Here is a 21,754-nt window from a genome sequence, read left to right as displayed (position 1 = left end):
TCAGTGTTTTTTTAAATCGTTTAATTGCCGCCACTTTTTAACTTCAGTTTTTTCACAGCGAAAATTGAACGTCTCTGGTTTTTTAATTCGTTTCGTTGTTTCCAAAATATGTTAAAAATGGAACAAAACATGAATATCATAAATATCAACTCACAAATCATAGACATCGTTTTAAATTAAATAAAAGTCAATTTAATGCAAATAACACAAAGCACAAATCACTTATTTTGTTGCATAAATAAAAAGTTCTTTCTAAATATTAAAATTTATTGTTCGAAGTAAAACACTATAAATCTTCAACTATCTTCTTGAGATTGTATTAAGAGTATTGAATCGCAAGCTCACTAGGGCTGATTTCAGTAATATTCCCGGCATCCATCACAAATATTCGATCGCAACTGCTGATAGTGTCCAGTCTAAAAACGTTTTTTCTTCATCATTAATCTTTTTTTAAATTCATTTTTTATTTAAGTAACTACAAACTGCCACAATATTACAAATAATAAGTGCATTGAAAACATATTAGAGAACAATTGAAGTATTTACCTATGTGCTATGGTTAAGACTGTGCTAGCTTGAAATTCTGTAGTTAATGTCTTTTGAATAAGATGTTCAGTAGTGACATCAATATTAGATGTTGCTTCATCGATGCAAATAATCTGATAAAATAATTGAACCAAAATAAAATTTGCAGTTTTCAAATCAAACATAATGCCTAAGGTAAATATATTGCAAGCCAAATATCTTGTCTTAGGTAAATTTATTGCAAGTCAAATGTCATTTTACCTTACAGTCTGCTAATAAAGCTCGAGCAAGACAAAATAACTGCTTTTGTCCACTGGATAGATTGCAACCACCTGAGCTCAATTCACTGTCCAAACCACCTTCAAAAATTCATAAACATAAAAAAAAAAAAAAAAAAAAAAAAAAAAGGCGCGACAAATTTTATATTTCAAACCCGCAGCTTCACAATTTAACAATTTACTTACCAAGTTTAACAACCTCGTCAAGCAAATGACATTTTTGTAAAACTGTGAAAAGTTTCATGGATGTATGTTGACCAAAAGGATCCAGATTATGACGTATAGTATCCTCAAAAAGAAACGGTTTTTGAGGCACGATTGCAATTTGAGATCTAGTATGTTAAGTAACAAATTAGTAATGAAGAAAAAATTGTTTGCACTCAAATATTATACAGATATATAAATTATTACAGTCTCAAAGATTATAGTACTCTAAAATAACTCATCTTTCTCCTTAAACTGAAACGAACAATAAAAAACTAAATTCATAACTTCATCTCTTTATAATAACTAGCTGATTAAAGGTAAAATTAATCAAAACAGCATTTTAATTTCATGACTTCCTCAAATCTTCAAATTAAATCTTCCGCTAAAAATTACTTGTTTTGAGCTTTAAGTAAGGATAGTTTTTTAATTTCCTGATGTTTAGTAATTTAGACAATCTGTACAGACTAAATAACTTTTATGCAGGTAAATACTATTTTCCATGATAATCTGAATAAACATTTTATACTCCTCCTGCATATCACTTATTCAATTTTTTTTTTTTATTACCTTTTAAAGACTTCCATATGTTACAAATAGCAAATAAAAATTTGCTCTGAGCAACAAACAATCTTTTAGTTGTTCCAGTTTACATTTTACACTTAAAGTAGGGGAGAGAGAGGGGGGGGGGGCACATTAGGACACTTTTTTAAAAAGACATTACAGATTTCGTACTGTTTGACAAAAACTTAAATTTTTTGCTGAAAAAGGTAATTTAGGTATTCGTTCTTCAAAAAAAAGCAAAGTCGAGCTTCAAATAAGTTATAGTTGTTTTTTTTTTCTTAAAATCGAAGCTACCCATTGTCCAAAACTACCCTTCAAGAGGGGGTAGTTTAGGACAATGTTGGGGCAGTTTAGGAAATATAATAAAAAGACAAGAAATGTTTCTTAAAACTTAATTTTTTCGTTTAGCAGTAATTATTAACAATAACAGAATCAACAGAATTATTAGGAGTAACATAATTATAAAGATCTCAAACTATTAATGATTTTTCTTGTATATTCAAATAAACTAAAATGAAAATGCTTTTCAATCACATATCACTCTTATTAATAAAAAGATATCAATAACAAAAACAAAGAGTGTGAATATAAAATGGATGTAGATAAACATGAAATTCTTCTTTTTGTTTGAATTGAGAGAATTCATAACATTCAACTAAGTTTAAATGTAGAAAAATCAAATTTGAATATTATACCAGAACCTCTTGAAATGCTTCCTGCATTGTTTGGCATAGGAAGTTTAGCTAAGACTTCTGCAATTGGCACTGACCACTTATCTTGTATATCCAGGGCCGCCGAGAGGGGGGGGGCCAAAGGGACAGTTTGTCCCGGGCGGCAGATGTCGATGGGGCGCCAGATGCCAAAGTAAAACAAAAATAGTTTTTTTAATCTTAAAATGCCATAATTGAAATGTATATATTACTCGCGTTATATCATTATTTTCAATTCCTTGAAAAAATAACAAACTGTGAATACAATTTAGAAATAATTCTATTCAGAATTTAGAAAGTAATAGTAAATATTTTTCAACTCTTTACGATCAACTTATTTATGGTAATTCATGTTTAAGATTTTTATTTAACTATTGAAATATTGATTCATGACATTAGCTTTTTGACATTGAGTTTATAATTTTTTGATGAGTTTGCGTAGTTGACAATGCTATTTTTTTATTGATGCGTACGGTTATTTACAGTAGCTGTTAATAATGAATCGTAAAAAACTTTCTGGAGCCCAAAATAGGGCATTGGCTTCCAAAAGGGTAAAAGAATGTGAAAAAAATACTAAACAAAATCTCCATGATTTAATGCTTCTGTCTTCATTTTTTCTGTGTATACAACAGGCTTGTCTTTAAAACTTAAACTTATTTTATTTTACAAACAAGAATTACTTTTATTGTGCATACAGGTAGAGCTAGAGACTGCTGTTGCAGTAATTAATTTTTTTAGGGGGTTGATATGCTTGTTAAATATTTTCTGTTTTGTGTAAGTTATAGATTCTGTTTTTGGTGGTCTTTCTGGTGTGTCTGTTAAAATTCTTGATTTTCCTTTTTTTTCTGCCTCTTGAGATTTTCTTTCTTGGAGGTGCTTTTGGATATTGTCTAATCATTTCAGGAGATAAAACTGGTGCAGATGGCTGTGACGGTTCATCAGTTGAGTTTTTATATGCATTAAGTGACTCATTATTTAACACAGTAGCTTCAAAAGTTTTTACTATAGAATGATCAATAACATTTGAAATTTTAAAATCTACGTAGCTTTTTTTATTATTGTCATTATTAGTAGATTGATAAGAGATGTCATTAAGGCTTTGGTTTGTTACCTCTGAATAGTCGAAATCTTCATTTGTAAATGCATTTCTTGAAAAAAGAAAAATACCACATTTTTTGAACCCTGCAGTAATATTATTTGGTGTAAATGAGCTATTATATGCAGGGGTTACTATACTGGCTAAATCATGAATTGTTATAGTTCTTCCTGGGTGATTTAACAACCAGTCATTTTGAGATACAGAAAGTTTTTGTTTAAAAGGACCCAATACTGAAACATCAAGAGGTTGAAGTCTATGTGTACAATGTGGTGGGAATGTAAGTAAAACAATTCCATTTTCTCTGCAAAATTTGATTGCATTAATAGTACAATGGCTTTTGTGGTTATCTAGTAATAAAATCTTGTTTTCTTTACTGCATTTTGAATGGAGCTTTAAATGTTTGAGCACTCTTATAAAAAGTTCTCCTGTCATCCATCCACTACTGGGGTTGTTAGCAAATCCAATACAACCATTAGGTCCTCCTATCAGCATACGCTCTTGAAATTTTGCTCTAGGATAAATAAAAGCTGGTGGTATAATGTTTCCAACTGCATTATTAATAACACACATAGTTACAAGCAGGGCTGTGGAGTCAGTAAGCTAAGACTTTATCATGGACCGACTCTGACTCCAACTCCCAACTCCTTCGTAAGTAACCAACTTGTAACTACAAATTTACTGTAGTAAAATGTTAACATTGGCTATTTCATCACTATGATACAAATAATCCAACCACTTAGAGCTTTAAACAATATTTATTAGAAAACAATTTCTGAACAAACAACTTTTCTGAACTCTTGTTATGCAATAAACTCTTATGCAGTCGCTAATAACATGAATTTGTCAAAATCATATTTGAAATATTGTCAGCTGGACAGAAAGAACTCGTTCTTCTTTAAGTTCATAGTTCATTCTTTAAGAATCTTTTCTACTAAGACCTGGAGAAATTTGCTGGTGTGATTAGCTTTGGTGTCTTTTACTGCCAATGTCTTGGTAACTGCTTCATTTTTTTCAAAAAAAAAAAAATTAAACATTGATTGCAAAATAGTTCACTCTGTTAAGAAACACAAAGCGTCCCTTGAGAGATTCATTAAGTTCTTCTTCTTGTTTAACAGCTTCTCTAATCACTAATTTTCTAATACTCTCTATCCAGAGAAACAAAGTTAATTGAACATTTACAGTCTTTCTAATGCAAAGTTAATTGAATACTTACAGTCTTTCTGTTTGAGGAGCAGCTCTTTGGTGCTTGGTAGGGGCAGGCCTATCTTTCTACTAAGAATATGCAGCACAGTATCAGACAATTTAAGTCGGAAGTTGGGGCATCATAAAGTTATCTAGTTTAAGGGATGGTAGAGGAGAGTGAAAGGGAGGTGATTTATGATTCTCAGTGATAAGTAGCAAAATACCCTATTGCTTATCACTGTCTTAAAGGCCTTAAAATAACATGTCAAACTACTTGTCCTCCAGTTGTTGCAAACTGGATATCCTACAGCTTTCAGAGCATCCTAGGACTTGTAGTTTTGTAATAACTGGAGGGCTAGAGTTTGATACTTGTGCTTTAGATTGACAGAACATAAAATATTTTAATAACATCTATAAAATCCTTATGAAAATTATGAAACTTTGAAAATTTTTTTTTAAACTGTAGTTGGAGTCGGTACAATTTTTCCGAATCTCCAACTCCAGCCAAAATGAGCTCTGACTCTGACTCCACAACTCCGACTCCACAACCCTGGTTACAACTTGCTTTTGACCACGCTGAGCTATGACATTTGGTGCCTACACAACAGTCATGACAATTATTTCATCTATGTTAAATATGCATTCTGGAGAATATTTCGAAATACAGAGTACTCTCTCTAAGTTGATTTATAATTCATTCACATTTTGACGGTTAAAACTTGTTGCTCTTGATAGACTTGTATTTTCTGGTTTGCACAGAGAAAGCTTTTTGTGTCTTATCATAAATCCTTTCATCCATTCAATGCCAGCAATTTTATTTCAGGACATTTTTTCAAAGCATTACTTTATTCATATGCTAAAATTCTAGCATGGTAATAAGTTAAACCATAATTTATTTTTGATGATTTCAACATATAATTTTCTAACATAGCTTCTTCTACATTAGTAAATACTTGATTCACAGAATAAATGGTTGAAAAGTTATCACTTTTCCATTTTCTATTATTTCTGATAATTTTTATTCTGTTACCTAACATACTTTTAGAGTACCCAAATACACCTGCAGCTTCTCTTAACTTCATTGTTTTATACAAAAAACATGTTTAATTGTAATTTTTAAATTTTCCTTGCTTATAAATCTTTCACATTTCTTTTTATAATTGCAAACCATTTTTAAACTTAGTATAATTTTATTTGAAGATAAGTTTGTTATGATCCGTGCAACACGTCCTAATGTGTCCCATGAAAATCATCCAATGCTGCCTTAACCCTGATTTCAGGAAACATTTCACAATTTTTTTGTAAAGAATTTATATTTTATCGCTTAATTTTTTATTTACGTTGCAGAACACACCCCTTTCACTAAAAATGCAAGAAATAATTCCTTGGGTGGAGTAAATTTCTTTGTAAATCCTTACACTTAAGAATTAAAAAAATTAGAAAAAATATCAAAAACCACAAAACGTTTGTAGAAAAGCTACCTGACTGCCTTTGTAAAAGAAATCCTATGACACTTATGTGTAAAAGTATTTTCAGTTGACGAATATATTTAACTTTGTTGAAGAGTTAGCATTTTTTGGATTATTCGCATTGTCCTAAACTATCCCTGTCCTAAACTGCCCCCCTCTCCCCTAATTCAAAACAATTGAAAAAAGAATGTAAAACAAAAAAATAAAAGTATTTAAAAGAAAGAGTGGGAAAAAACCTTAGTCTAGATGTTGGAATATTACAAATATTAACACCATCAATTGAAATAGATCCACTGCTAAGCTCTGTAGTCTTGAACAATGCTGCAAACAAACTACTTTTTCCAGCTCCAGTGCGACCACAAATTCCAACCTAGTAAAATTTTAATGCATAAATGTGTTTTATACTTGAGTAAAAAATTAAAATGACATAAATAACTTGCTTGTACCTTCTCACCAGCATTTACAGTAAATGTGACATTATCTAATGAATTGAAAGCACACTCTCTAAAAATGAATCCAATAGAAAATATTGTAAATAAAGTAAAATAGTAACAAAGGATGATTATTAATTGAAAATGATGAAGGAAATAGTTAGTTACCTGTATTTTAATGAGACGTTTTCAAAAGATATTGTACCAGACAAAATTGAAGAATTTTTAATACACTCGTCCTTCTATAGATGTTAAATTTTTCAAATTAAAATAGTATTTTAAGTCTATGAAAGTTAAGTGCTAAAATTAATTATGAAAATTAATTATGAAAGCTATTTATGGAAAAACTAATCACTATCATCACAAATTTGCTAAGTAATTTTTTGAAAAGAGGCTGTTTTTTAATTATTGTGAGCCTGATGCTACCCCTTTCTCATGAAAGTTAATTGTGAGAAATAAGAAAGTGTACCTTAATAAATTCTTCGTCAACCTCATCAATATATTCTGCTAATCTTTCCACAGAAACCATTTCTTTTTCAGTTTCAGTAAGTGATGTAACAAGGCCATTTAAACGATCAGTTAATGATAATGCATAAGATATTGCTAATCCTACAAGACCTAAAACATAAGTTTTAGCTACAGCATGCAGTAATTTATTGTAGTACAATTGTTTTCAATAGCATCACCTCCTTAGCAACTTGAAACAATTTACACTTACTACCAATTTGCATATCTTAAATATAAAATACTTCCTTTTCCTTGTTAGTTTAATAAGATTTATCATTAATTAAAATTTTTGGTTTGTGTTGTTTTAATAGGATTAAATGTTATTGAACATTCTTAAACTTTAAAGCAAATTGTTTAAAGAAAAAAAAAATTATTAAAATGTGTTAAAATTAGAAATCTTTGAATGTTATAATTTGAAAAAATTTTAAAAAGTTTTTTTATTCCAAACCATTACTTCAATGAAACTGTAAACCAGGAAAAAAACATACCAGGATCAATACTGCTTAAATGATGCTGAACTACAGATAATAATGCAACAAAAGTAACCATAGCAATACCAATTGCATTCAATCTCATTAGTAACCACTGTGATGCAACTAAACCTGTTTAATAACAAAAATTGAATAAAAATAATTTAAAAAATAACTTTAATGTTTTTAGCTAAAATTAAATCAGAGTTTCTGTTTTTCGTTTTTTTGTAAACTAATTAATGATACCTTAGCCAAACTTAAGTAAAAAATTTTAGCTCAGCTAAAATTAAAAAATTGATGTAATTTGAATGGTGTTATGGTATAAAGTAGGAATTTTTTTTAGTTTCATTTTGAATCCCAGAAATGTAACTTAAAAATTGGCCGAAAAATAAATGTGACAAATTTATACAAACCAGCATAATTTGCTTGTTGGTTGGAGTCTAGAAACATTTTATTTTCTCCAATAAATCTGTCACAGTGCTTCAAAGCTCGTATAACAGTGATGCCAGACAATGTTTCAGAGAAATGCTCATATATTGGGGACAAGGTAACTGAACACAAACGCTTTAATTCCCTAAAAAAATATAATTTAATCAAATCTACCAATCAACTTCTAAAAAAAATCCTATAAATAAAAAGAACTGATAAATGCAAACCTAGATGTTTTTCTGTAATAAAGCTGAGTGTAGTAATACAATACTGCTAACGGTATGATAAGCAACGTAAACCATGGTACACCATAGCAGGTCACTGCTATTGTACCAATTAAACCAATGAAATTTGCAAAAAAAATGTTCATCATAAAAGGAAGATTGTCATCTATGGAGTACTAAAACCAATGCACAGAAGTCAGTCAGTAAAATAAATAAATTCTAAGCAAACAAAACATTTTCACAAAAATAAAATGTCAAACTTTTCTTTTTTAAAGCCGGAAATAGGAATAAATTTAAATTATAAAAAAGAAAATACCATATCAGAAGAAAACCTATTGATGATTCTTCCTATCTAAAAAAAAGAAAACTTTTGATAATAAAAAAATTCTACTACTGGTATTTACTAATACTGCAGATTCCACTAAACACAATCAACCAACCGGTGTTTTATCGAAAAAAGCAAATGATTTCTTGATCATCACATTAAGCAACTTTTCATGCATCACTCTGGCAGCTTTAATACCAGCATATGCAAAAAGAAATGCCCTTGCAAAAGTTATCAACTAAAAAGAAAAAATATTTTAAATTCAAATTTGAATTGAAAAAGTTTAAAAGTTTAAAGTTTTATTTAAAAAAAGCAAAAGTTTATACTTTTCAAAATGTAAGCATTTTAACATATCCTCTGAATAATAGCTTTTTTTTAAAAAATATTTCATTTTCAGCTGTTAGAATGGTAAAGAACTATATTAAGTAAAAAAAATTTAATAAGAATTTGAGTAAATGTAAATAATATTTAAAAGCAGTATGGAATAATTTTCTGACAAAGTTAAGAAAATAACCTACTGAGTTACCAGCTCCAATTGCAGTATATATTTTTAAATAATATAAAGTAACATTAGACGTAATGTTTGAAGAACTTGATTGAACATTGCTAACCCAAAAAGATAACCACCAATCACTGAGATTTTTTGAAGCTTAATGCAAAAATATTGACATTAAATTAAAAAAATAATGATAACAATGGAGATACAACCACATGGTATAAAACCAATAAAAAACCCAATTATTACACAGTTATACATTAAGTTTTGTTAAATTTTCAGATGAATTTACTCAATAAATAAACAAAGAAAAAAAAAAATTTTAAATGGTTAAAAAAATTATTTTTTAAAAGCAAACCTAATCATAATCGTCATAGTTACCTTGCATAAAAAAAAGGGATATTAAAACAGCTAAGGCTAACAAATGACCCACAGCTTTCCAATAACTCTTATAAACATTTGCAGATATTTCACCATGTAGTTTGTATTCATCTTCAACTAACTCATCTACATATATATAAAAGTAACAATTACGGCTTGTTATTAATATCGTTTAGCAGTAATGTAAATTTATGTTTAAAATTAAATGGGGACCCAAATTAGTCATGTATACTTTCCAACAACTTTTAATGTAAAAAGTAAAAAATTCTGAATACGAAAAACCTATACAACAATTGCATCTATCAAATAAACATTTAAAACATAAAATAAAATATTAGTTAATTATAATATTTAAAAAATTAGGCTTGTATAATAAATAAACATTTTAGCTCCAACACTGTAAATAAAAGATTTTACTGTAATAAATTAAATATATTCATCATTTCTTCTAACATTTCATCATGACTTCTAACATTTTGGTATCACAAATTAAATATATTAGCATAAATTAAATACATTTTAAATTAAATATATTATCATAAGAAAAATGTATTACATCATTTTGAATTAAAACTGGACAAAACAGAAAAATAGAAAAATGTAAACTTACTAAAAGGTATAAACAGATATTTGAAGCAATTACTAATTTTATTTGTGTTAAGTTTCTTAACTGCAAATAAAGCAGTTAAACTCAAGTATTAACAGCTTTGATAAAGTCACTAAGATAAAACTCAATATACTTTCATTTGTAGAGTTAACTATTATGTATGAAGCAATACAAAAAATTATCTGCTAAGGTTTATCATACTCTTAATTTCAACACATTTCTTGGGTACTTTCTACAAATAAGAAGTTTGAGTGTGTGCAAAAAAAAAAATTTTTTTCTAAACATTTTTGAGGGCAAAAAAAGTTTTTTTTCTTCTAAAAATTCTGCAAAAGCAGTAAAAATATTTAATATATAATTAAATAATTTTAAAAATTCAAAGATTATAATTAAAATATATTTAAAGCTGTAACCATTAAATTATTTTTAAACATTAAATCTACTTGAAAATGTGAAGCTAAAGAAGATAAACTTCACTTTTAAACGGTAGCAGATGCTGTGAGAAAAAACAGGCAAATGCAACAGCAAAACTATTATCAAAATAACAATAATCTGAGAATAAAAGACTTTTAGTAGAATGAAATATCAATTATACTTAAAATGGATTATAATAAAAAAGTAAGGAAAGTGAATTCTTAACTATTATGAATTATAATTAGAAGATTTAATTTTTGTTTTAGCAACTGTTGCAAGATTTATACAAAAAAAAAACTGATGAAAACTGCATAAATTACAACCTTGGGTCTTTAGCATCGAATCTCCTGTGGAAGTTGTATTAACCTAACAAACATTATGGTTAGTAGATTTGTTTTTATTAGTTATCATAATTCATTAGTTAAATTAAATATATACTACACACAAACAAAATATCATATAGTATGAAATCATGTAAATACATATTTTTTCTTTCATAAACAGTTATAGTAAGAAAATAGTAAAGTTAGTAACAAAAAATTTACAAAAGTTGAATTCAAAACTATATTTATTTGAAATTACCTCAACATCTTGTGATTTAACAGTGATATTCACTTCCGTTAGCATATTTGCAGGAATATCAACTTTTGAAATGCAGCCATTTTTCATCAAAACAATAAGATCTGCATCCTGAAGAAACTTTGTTTGATGAGTGACAAGGATTCTAAAATAATTATATTTACTGTTTCGTATTAAGTTATTATTGTAATGAGTGACAAGTATTCTAAAGCAACTTTATTTATTGTTGTGTAGCAGTAGAACAAAGAATCTGAATACTGATCACACTTTGCCATCATAATTTTTTTCACAATTATTTTAAATGCCAAAATATTTCTGACATTTTGAGGGAAAATACTCTCAGGCAATTGTGCGTTGAGCAACCAACTTGGTAAAGCCATATGCTAGATAATAGATATTTGCTTAAAATTTAAAAAAATCCATATTTAAAATCTTTATCAATAAATAATGAATTTAAATTTGTTACAATGAAGCAAAAAAAACAACAACAAAAAAACAGTATGTCATTCTTCTTGGAAAGTTCAAAAAAATGTCACAATGAAAAATAAAGTACAAGAAAAACATAAGTTAAAACAATTTTATTTTAAGGGTTTTGTTTCCATGATTCTAAAAGTTTCTTTTTCAACTTTTCCATTTCTTGACAATATTCATCACACTTCAAGAGGTCTTTTCTTAATGGAATGTGCTCAACACAGTTTCTGGAGCGACGATTCACTTTGTTGATACAATTAAGATCTGAATGACGATCAAATGGAGCTTTAAAAGTATTTTGAAGAGAAAGTTTCCTTAAGGAATTAATATTGAGCATTTTGGCAACATTAGAATCCCTGTTGAGTAATGGAGTGAAAGCAATTTGTGCAGGAAAATTATTTTTTCTACCAATATTGTCTTCACCATTTTTCTGAAATACCTTGTACCCAGGTAGCTGGTATTGATGATTTTTTGAGAAAACATGTGAATTGTAACAAATCAGCAAAAGAAAATCTAGCCACAATAAACTAGTCATCTCTTTATTTCAAATGAATAAGTCTTACAAGTAAAAAAATATAAATCTGGCCTCCAATTTATACTGATGTGTCATCTCTTTGATCCAAAAGACACAATTAATTATACTTAACAAGAAAATACAAAAGATATTAAAATATTTACTTTTCAAATAAAAAAAACATGAACTTTGATTTTCAACAAGAATTATGAACAAATAGAAAATACAAAAATCTTTATTTGGTTTGGATTCAAAATTTTCTTCTCACCATCTGTCTGTTAGCAAGAATCACACATGAAAAGGTTGTTTTTTTAAAAAAAGAAACTTTATGCAAATTTATGCCATAATTTCTATTTAAAAAATCAAAAGTCAAAAGTTACAAATCCATTTAACAACAGATTGATTTAGTTAAACAAGTCTATTTTTAAACATGCTGGTTCTTTCTCCATTTTTTTAAAAAAGAAGAAAGAACCAGCATGTTAAATGCTCTTACAAAAAAATAAAAGACTTTTTTTTTTTCAATTTTATAAGATTTTAGTTTTAATGAAAAACTTACCTTGTTTTATCTTTAAGTAAACCCATAATGCAATGGTTGAAAATATGTGAAGCCACATGAGTATCCACTGCTGATAAAGGGCTATCCAGTAAATAGATAGATTTGTTCTAGAAGAAATGTTCAAACAACTGTTTTCAAAATTGTTATTTTATTTTATACTGTACAAATGTTTTTAATACCACAACTGAACAAAAATTTTTTCTCAACTGCAGAAAAAATTGACTTTATTTAGTAAAGTTTTATAAAACATTCTTATCACTTTAATGATTTTTTATTTTTGTGAAACTTAAAGGACTTTTCTTTTTAACTTATAAAACAAAAAGTAAATTTTTCATTTCTTATTTGCTTTCTTACATAACAAACATTGTCTTTTTTTATGAATAAATATAGCAATAATGTTTTTAAGCAAAGAAACTTATATAAAATTTACCTGATACACTGCTCTTGCTAGGGAAACTCTAGCTTGTTGCCCACCACTTAAAGTTACACCATTTTCACCTACATAGGTATGATCACCTGCAGGCATTTGCATAAAATCCTAAAAAACATTTTAAATTAAAGTTTTAAAATAAAAAATGCTCTTTTACTAATTTTAAAAATGCACCATAAATTTATACTTCCTCAATGAGTTTATAAATAAAAATAAAATATTTAAAATAAATTTAGAAATTACATTTATAAAATGGGCTTATTTACTTGATACTATATTTTTTATTTAATGCTTTAAGTATTTATACATTTTAGCCTACTGATATATTCCAACTATGTTGAAGTGGAGTTCAAATATCATACAGCATGAAGTATGTTTAAACACAATTAGAAAATTCAGCTAATTTAATTTCATGTTCAACAAGGAAAATTTGAATTATGAAATTTGAAAATTTGAAAATTGTTTTAATGTTAATTAAATGAACATCAAATTCCAAAGTTAAATGTATTTGATCAAACTCTAAAATGAAAAGTTATATTTGCACATTACCAACGAAATATTTTACAGTTTCTTTTTCAATTATTGTTTACTTGATGATCACCATCATTACTTTTATAGTGAACCACATTCTATTGCAGATGCTATAATCATTACTTACAGTATCCCTAGCCTGTAGCACTGATTATTTTTTATCTGATACTTTTATTCAAATCTGCATGCAATGTAGAAAGCTTATTCATTGTAGAAAGCTTAAATCTCATAAGACTGAGATAACATTTTATTTTTTAGGTTGCATCTAAATTTATTGAAATAAACTGCAACTCATTTCATAATCTTTTTGAACTTAAGAGAAATTAAAGGGACTCATGTAAGTAAGTTTTAACTCTGCTTAAAAAAAGTGGTGAATTTCAAATCCATGACAATTATGACGCGCTTTTGAAATTTTCTTAACATAACATTTAAACTTTAATTAATTGCTTAGTCGAAAAAATATATATAAACTTGTATATATTTTTTAAAAACTACTTTATGTTATTTAAGTACTGAAAGGTTTTAACTTAATATCTGAAAAGAAATTTATTTAAAAAAACTTCTTTTACCTCAACCAATGCACATGCAAAAATAACCTTTTCATAAAAAACAGAATCAAAATCGTTCCCAAACAAGATATTATCTCTGATTGTACCTTGTTGTATCCAGGTTTCCTTAAATTAAAAAAGATCAAATGAAATAAACTTTTGCAAGTACCTAAATGCTCAACTTAAAAACAAATGTTAATTTTAAGAGAAAAGGACCAAAATTAATTCAAAGAAATGGTGGATATAGAATTACAGCACTGAGCTGATAACTTAATTATAAAAAATATTAAATCCAAATTAAGTAAATGAGATGGTTTAAACTTAGAGATTTATTTGTAATTCTAGTGAAAACTTTCATACATACCTGAGAAACTAGACCAAATCCTTTTACATCATCAGAGAGGTACACCTTTCATAATTAAAAAATTTAAATGACCATTATGCGTAAGTAATGCAACTAACAACATAAAACTTAATCTGAAAAACCTAAAAATTTATCATTGCATACATAACCACTGTGTTTACTAAGTTCAGAGCAGATTGCAGATAGTAACAAACTTTTGCCACTTCCAACCTGACCAACAATACCAACAAAGCTTCCCTAAATTAATTATAAGTCTATAAATTAAGTTTTGAAATTGAGGCTTACAGAACAAAGAACACCTAGAATATTTATTCTATTTCATACAAAGCTAAAGAAAAAACATTTAAAAACTTCAGTGTCTTTAAATTTTATTCTATAAATTTTTTAAACTCTAAAATAAGTATAACTAGAGTAGTAACTAGAGTAGATTAAACATAAGTAACGCCTTCTTTTGATATCAAAAACAATTATCAGGTTACAAGACAGAACAGAAAAAAATTTATTTAAACAATGTAAATGTTGTTTTTGTTTACTTCATGTCATTACTAAACTTTTACATTAAATTTCAATATCTATTTGGAAAATTAATTGAAATTTACATAAAAAATCATCAAAAAATTTGCATTAAGAAAAAGATGAGTTTAAGAATCTGTGCAAACCACTACTTTTAAAAAGTTAGAAACAATTAGCAATACAATCTCTAATTTGAGAAATTAAACAAAAACTAAAGCAGATGCCAAAAAGCAGATTATACACATAATTTATATTATTCTAACTACAAACAAACTATCACTTCAATTCATTAACATTCAATACTAAAAACTCTAAATTGACAGTACTGAGAAACAACATTCCTATACGGAGAGAACAATGCAGCTGCTGAAGGAGGTCATATTGAATAATGTTTCCATTCTAAGTTTAATTTTATTGAAAAAAGAACTTTTTATGAAATTTATGGTTTCATAAACATAAAACAAGCATTAGAGCATTACTTACCATTACTTACCGTTATTTACCATTATTTTCCATTTCTGTTGCAACACTTGTTATTTGCTATTCAAATTGTTACAACAATTTTTCTTTGCAAAAATATTACTTTGTTTATTTACCTTGAAAAAAAAAACACTTGGAAAAAAAATTTGTGAAGTTCATAAATTCTATAAACTTGACCCCCAAAAAACAGCTGCTGCATCCTGTTGCTTTTTACTCATTAATCAATTTTCAAAGGTTTTACAGACCAATAAAATATTTTAGGCATTTGGACAAATGATTTGGTAATACATAATAAAATCAGACCTTTTTGATTTTAAGATTTATATTCCTGAGAAGAAGTTCTTCGCTTGCTTCATGTGTTTTATCTGGAGAACTTAATGTAAATGATGAATTCTTCATCTCAATAATATTGTTGCTATCTGAAAGAAGAACCATGCATAAACATTAAAATAACACGTGGAAATTATTGATTAATGAAAAAGTTACAAGAAGATATTTCTTTAACTGTTAATAAAACATTAGTTATAAAAAAGAAAAAGATTATCAAATTACTAAAAATTTAGAAACTTATCAGCATCATATCACAACAAAAGATTTGTTTGTTTGACAGAGGAATTGGACTTGATTTATTTCAGGAGGATTTTTATGAGTAAAAGTGCTGATACTTAAATGGAGGTAAACACAACCTTACATATTTACAATTTAAAGAAGCATAAACTTGAAGGATATAATTCCTATTATGTGAAAAATGATAAATGATATATTTTTAGATTATCAAAATAAGTTTTTCATGGCAACATCTTTAAATGCAAATGAACTTCATGTTACAGCAAATAAAGTTAAACAACCATTTCATAAGATTCTCACAAAAAATTACCTTTGCGTAATACATAGTAGTCATCAGCTTTTATTTCTGGTTGTTTAATATAATCTTCTATTCGTCTCAATGAGATCCAAGCTTCCATCAGCCCATTTAAAACCCATGGAAATGCATTCAAAGGAGCAATTAACATGTTAAACAGGGCAATACTGGTGAACACCTAAAATCCACATAAAGCTTTAACAGCAACAATTAAAGTAATAGACTCCTTTAACTTTAAAATAATAGACTCCAAAAAGACAATGTTAAACTTTTTAAGAGCATTTTTTTTGGGCATTTTAAATCCAGATAGAATGGCTTAAACCTAAACAAAGGGATTCTAAAGCTTAGCATGATTAAAATGTTTACTTTTGCAGCTGTTAGATTTCCACCCATGCTGATATATGTAGCAAAAGTTATAATGGAAATTATTACAGGTGTCGCAGCCCAAAAATAAACACATAATGCATCCAAGTATTTTCTTTTCATTACAAACTTAAGTTCATCACATCTAAAATAATTTAAATTTGTTACATAAAAAAATGAAGTATGTTCTAGAAAAAATTATGTTTACACCAAAAATCTATTTTATTTTTTCTACATAGTTCTAATGAAAGCAACTAATGTGCAATTGCTATGAAATTCTTTACAACGACTAACTTAATTCAACTATTATTCTAAACAAAAAATACCACAAATAAAAGGAAATATTAATAACGCAGACCAGAGCCATCAAGAAAAATACTTAGGAGATAATTAGAAAGAAATTATGCAAACTTTAAGAAGTTATACTTTAAGAAATTAGTTAAGAAATTATGTAAAGCAACATTTTAAAAATATTACCTTGCTTTTGTGATTTTACTTACAAAGAATTCTTCCCACACATTTAGCTTAATAGTGCGAATCCCATTAAAGACTTCATTCACAATCTAAAGTTTGGTCAATGCAAAAGTAATTCAATTGTCAATTTAAATTTTTGTATGTCACAAATTTAGTTTAAAAAACATGGTTTAATATACTACCATCACATGGTTTAACTTATTGCTGTATCATTTTTATTTTTTGTACTTTTAGTTTTTACCTTAACTCTTTGATCTTTTTCTCTCATGAGACCCTTTGATAAACTGCCAATTTTATTTGCAATCCACTTGTTGATTGGGATCAAAAGGATAATAAAAGACAAACCTGACAAAAAAGCTATTCCAACCTTGAAATATAAAGTTGTTTTAATGTATAATTTCTGCATTCATTGATTCCAAATAACAGAAAAATTTTTAAATTTTGTAATCATTAGAAATTAGCCACATCATTTACAAGATTAACAATAAACAATTGATAAAACTTGAAAAAAAAAAAATCTTTTAAAAGAAGAACAAATGAAAACCTGTTGATATAAAAAGTACAGACAAATTGCTATTTGAAATGGTAGACTCCAAAATTCGTGAAAACTTTGGCAGAAATTCACTACACAGTCAGTATCAGTACTCATGAAGTTCATTATCTGTAATGTAATGAACCAATACTTTAATTATTTAAAAAGAGGTTTCTATGATAACATACTTAAGCATAACTATTAGCAGTAAGCTGTTTAGTTTTATCAAAACTAAGCTCAAAACTGTAGGGTTGATAAATCAGTTAAAAAAACTTGACTAGAAGGGCATAAATCAAAAATTGATCATAAAGGAATTATATAAATTTACAATAGATTTTAACTTTTTATTGTTAAGAAAAAACAAAAATCCATTTTCTTTCTTTCATAATGTATGTATGTATGTATGTATGTATGTATGTATGTATGTATGTATGTATGTATGTATGTATGTATGTATGTATGTATGTATGTATGTATGTATGTATGTATGTATGTATGTATGTATGTATGTATGTATGTATGTATGTATGTATGTATGTATGTATGTATGTATGTATGTATTTTTTTTGAGCAAATAATATAGAAGTTGAATTTATTTGATCCAAACTTTGGATTCAAAGAAAAGATTAAAAGTAACAAAAGAAACACCAAAAAGAAAAATATTTCTTTTTTATTTAAAAACACTTTACCTGGCCTCTTGAATAAGAAGTTAAAGAGGTTTTGCTAGTATGCAAAGTCTTTTTATAAATTGTTGATATTAAAGCAGATCGAAACATCATTCCAACCTTTTGTATCTAAATTTTCAAAAATATTACAAATGTATCAAAAAAGTTTTCTGAACACATTTATAAATGAATTTTAGTATACATGGTTTACTTGTAAAACAATCTAAAACATTTTTTGTAAGAAATGGTCATAGAATACAGTTTTATGGAGAATTTAATAACACAATATGATGCAACAATTCTTAGAATAAACCAATCAAAATAATCATTAGCATCAAAAATAAAAACAACAATCTTTACTAAAGTTAGTTTTAGAGTTTTTTAATATCTGTCTAAATTTGTAAGCTAGAAGGTTTACAAGTAAGATAACTATATATTTCTATGTTAATTTAGTATTTATTTATTAGTTTCATGGTGTCAAAGATATTTATCTCTTTCTATTCAAAAATAAAGCAGAACAGAAGCAAAATAGAGTATTACATACACACACAAACTATATGCATATTTAAAAAGTTATATTTTATAATATGGGTAGAGTTGTTTGAAAAATCTCTAAATCTATCATATCTTTGTACAATGAGCTCTCAGACTATTTTTTAACTTTTTAAGCTAAAAGCACAAAATAACTCCAAGCTGCTCTTGTATCAAAAAACCTTTATCAGCACATCATGATGCCTCAAATAAAGATCAACTTTTACTACCTCTGAAATTTTTTTCTTTTTTCTTATCTCCCTGAAAAAGTCTAAGAAAACTAAAATGCACAGACAACTTCAAATTTAGCTAGGAATTTGAAACGAAGACTTAAAAGAGCTGAGAGAAGAGAAAAAAGCCTTTTAATACAATTTCCTGTTCACTTCCAAAGTCTAAATTTTGAAAAAAAAACCCAAGCATTACTAATAATTTCAACATCTTGAAAACAGCTTTGAACTATTGCTTAAAATTTTACGCACAATCTATTTAAATTTTTACTAAAGAAAAACAAAATCAGAGAAAAATCTGAGAAGCCAAGTTGTAAACTCTTGGATGATTTTGCTTGCAATTACCTAAACATTTATTCTTAAAATAAAACTTCTATACACATATAATATGAAAATAAACACAAGAACTCTTGAAATAATAAAATAATTACTTACTTGGAATCGATAATGCAGAAATAAAATAAATGAAACCACTTTTGTTAAAAACAATGCTAGTGCTAAGTAATAACCATGAGACATTTTCTCCTAAAATCAATTTTAAAAACTCAAGATTGAAATAACAAAAAAAGTTATTTTTATTAAGCATATATCTGAGTGCTTTACACTAAATGTTTTAAAAATGAGGCAGAGGGGCATCTATCTTGGATATATCAACTCTAGGCAACTCAAATATGGTAAAATATGCTTTTTTGGTCATTTGGATATTATATTGTTTCTATTGGTTTATTTTATGGTTATAAGGTTTTATAATGAGCCTTTTTTACCTTTTTTATGACTAAACAAACTAATAGTAATCAATACCAATTATGAAAAGATGCATGGAATATTTTTAACAATTAATACTTATACTTGACTAGTTGATTTTGCATGCTACATCTTTACTCAATCACCTTAACTGCCAAAAGTAATTCAGAATCAAAAGATTTTTTTACACAATTCTTTTAATTTGTCTTATTTGCTTAATGAGATTTTCTAACTTCCTCTAAACCAAGTAAAATAAACCCTATTAAAAATCCAATTAAATGAAAGACTGACCCTACACAAGCGTTATTTAATAAAGTAAAACAGAAAACCATTATTTTTACTTATAAAGTTGCACTCATACCTCCTTATTTTCAATGAAGTTCACCAAATAATTTAAAATCACAGGACCAGCAAACCCCAGAATATCACACAAAAACTTTAGTATTCCTAAACTGTAGTAGAAGCATCCAAAACTGCTTTGCAAGGTTTTAAAAACTGTAAATGAATCTTTATTTTTACTTGAGTGCTTACTCAAATTTCTTTCAAAATTATCCTCCAAAGTTCCTAATTGCAAATCATCAGGTAATATGAAGAGGCAGTCTGGTCTTTTTAATTGCTTGCGAAAACCTTTTAACAAGAGTTTATTGACCCAGCAGAAGAAAAAAAAAGACAAGCAATTTCCATATAACTGAGCTTTACCAAGATAGATATCTTGATTTTTTAGCTCTAAGTCATAATCCCCCTTGTCATCTTCAACCAGTAAATTTTCAACCATCCCTGAGTAGCACCTATGGTCATTTTCTGTACAGGCAATTTTTAAACAAGATATTAAGAATAAGAAGTGCAACAAAAATTGTATGCAACTTCCAATATGATTTAAAATAATTGCACCGTTGCTATTTATCATCTGTATGATTGTATAGTGTAACTGCATTGCAGAGCTTGTAAACACAAAAAGAAATGAACAGCATACAACATTGTTCCTCTGCTTCATGTTTATAGTATTTAAACTTTTTAAATGAAGTAACAAACAAGTAAACCAAGCTATTATTGACATACACTTAACCATTACATAAGCTCCTGAACAATATTCTTGATGTGTGACATATGATAATATCAGTTCAATGATGCTCAGTATATTCTGGCTCATAGCAATAACCACTATTAACCAAAAGACATAATCTTTTTGTTTCTGGGATTGAAAATTTTTTGACTTTCCATAAAGGTAGCCACATGCAATAGCAAATATAGTCAGTGACCCAGTTTCAACTGAAATCCAAAGAAAGCACTGAGTAAACGAGTTCAACTTCCAATCCCATGGACTAAATGTTTCATTTAAAGGTAAATTGCAAAAGGTTTTAATATTCATTGAAATAATTTTTCCTGAAATGAATTTTAATAAATATAAAGTTAGTAAAACAATTTATATTTGGAACTTAGGTGTAGCACGACCATACTTAGCAAAAAAAACCCCACTTTTTGAGTTTTATTTAGGCTTACGCGGGAAAAATTTTGGCAAACTCTTGGAAAAATTTTGGAAAAATTTTGGACGTTTTATTTTTTGAATTAAAATTCAAACATTGCTGAGTTTGATGACATGAAGAAATAAGTAATTTTAACTTTAAAAAGTACACGTAAAAAGTGTCAATCAGGGAGAGTTATAAGCATTTAAAGCTTATTTATTAAATCTTTCTTTTCGGTTTATTATTGAATGGCGCTCCATCTTCCTACACCGATAACACGCACAATTTTCCTTATTCAGTACACGCGCCGTACCACATTCTTTTGTCGTTGATCTCCTTCCTTAGGCATCAAACAAAGATTCGCGGAATTTAATATTAAAGTCTTTTAATTTCCAAGTAAATTTAGACTTTTTTCTCTAAGGTCCTGGTAAACTAAAACACTCAGTGATTCTAGCTAACAATCCAGTCAAGCCGTTTTTCGTTTGAATTTATTCTGCAAAAATTTAGGAAAGTAAATAATTATTAAAACCAGGAAGACTTGAAAAAATGAAAATTTTTTGTTATATATAACTTTTTCCTTATTTGCAAAAACATT

At 27.4% G+C, this 21,754-nt stretch overlaps 1 protein-coding gene across 4 annotated transcripts; it reads right to left on the bottom strand.

The window, feature by feature from the left end:
* Positions 1-130: 130 nt before the first annotated feature.
* Positions 131-21,194, bottom strand: LOC149890234 (ATP-binding cassette sub-family C member 10-like). Of its 4 annotated transcripts, none has more exons than XM_090084033.1 (31): positions 20,058-21,187; positions 19,388-19,477; positions 18,219-18,323; positions 17,542-17,658; positions 17,239-17,364; positions 17,001-17,086; positions 16,527-16,668; positions 16,176-16,338; positions 15,602-15,717; positions 14,450-14,542; positions 14,306-14,350; positions 13,963-14,067; positions 12,863-12,970; positions 12,433-12,539; positions 10,895-11,036; positions 10,636-10,678; positions 9,295-9,420; positions 8,936-9,066; positions 8,533-8,655; positions 8,409-8,444; positions 8,096-8,268; positions 7,853-8,013; positions 7,458-7,571; positions 6,932-7,080; positions 6,631-6,704; positions 6,478-6,535; positions 6,268-6,401; positions 990-1,135; positions 787-884; positions 547-659; positions 131-416 (listed from the first exon to the last, which is right to left on the bottom strand). In XM_090084033.1, the coding sequence occupies exons 1-31, from the start codon at positions 21,063-21,065 to the stop codon at positions 320-322; spliced, it is 4,329 nt and encodes a 1,442-aa protein (XP_089940159.1). In that variant the 5' UTR covers positions 21,066-21,187; the 3' UTR covers positions 131-319. The 4 variants fall into 4 exon arrangements, 3 of the variants coding, with proteins under 3 accessions (XP_089940159.1, XP_089940161.1, XP_089940160.1); XM_090084035.1 differs by having other exon boundaries at positions 14,049-14,067; positions 20,058-21,016; XR_016451498.1 differs by lacking the exon at positions 10,636-10,678 and having other exon boundaries at positions 20,058-21,194.
* Positions 21,195-21,754: the final 560 nt, after the last annotated feature.

The sequence above is a fragment of the Hydra viridissima genome, unplaced genomic scaffold (genome assembly GCF_058129835.1).
Source record: "Hydra viridissima isolate aposymbiotic clone 2 unplaced genomic scaffold, HvirCarnegie_v1 scaffold_4, whole genome shotgun sequence".
NCBI classification, from domain to species: Eukaryota; Metazoa; Cnidaria; class Hydrozoa; order Anthoathecata; family Hydridae; genus Hydra; species Hydra viridissima.
The sequence above is the reverse complement of the archived record's forward strand: the minus strand, read 5'-3'. Positions and strand labels throughout refer to the sequence as shown.

What these genes read in the sequence shown, in the direction of transcription:
- LOC149890234 (XM_090084033.1), bottom strand. Translation starts at nt 21,065, where the DNA reads ATGAATATTAAAACCTTTTGCAATTTACCTTTAAATGAAACATTTAGT. An exon ending in CAATTGGAGCTGGTAACTCA is followed by an intron (nt 8,656 to 8,935) that starts GTAGGTTATTTT and finishes TTTTCTTTTTAG; the next exon opens with TTGATAACTTTTGCAAGGGC. An exon ending in TTTAAGCAGTATTGATCCTG is followed by an intron (nt 7,081 to 7,457) that starts GTATGTTTTTTT and finishes CTTATGTTTTAG; the next exon opens with GTCTTGTAGGATTAGCAATA.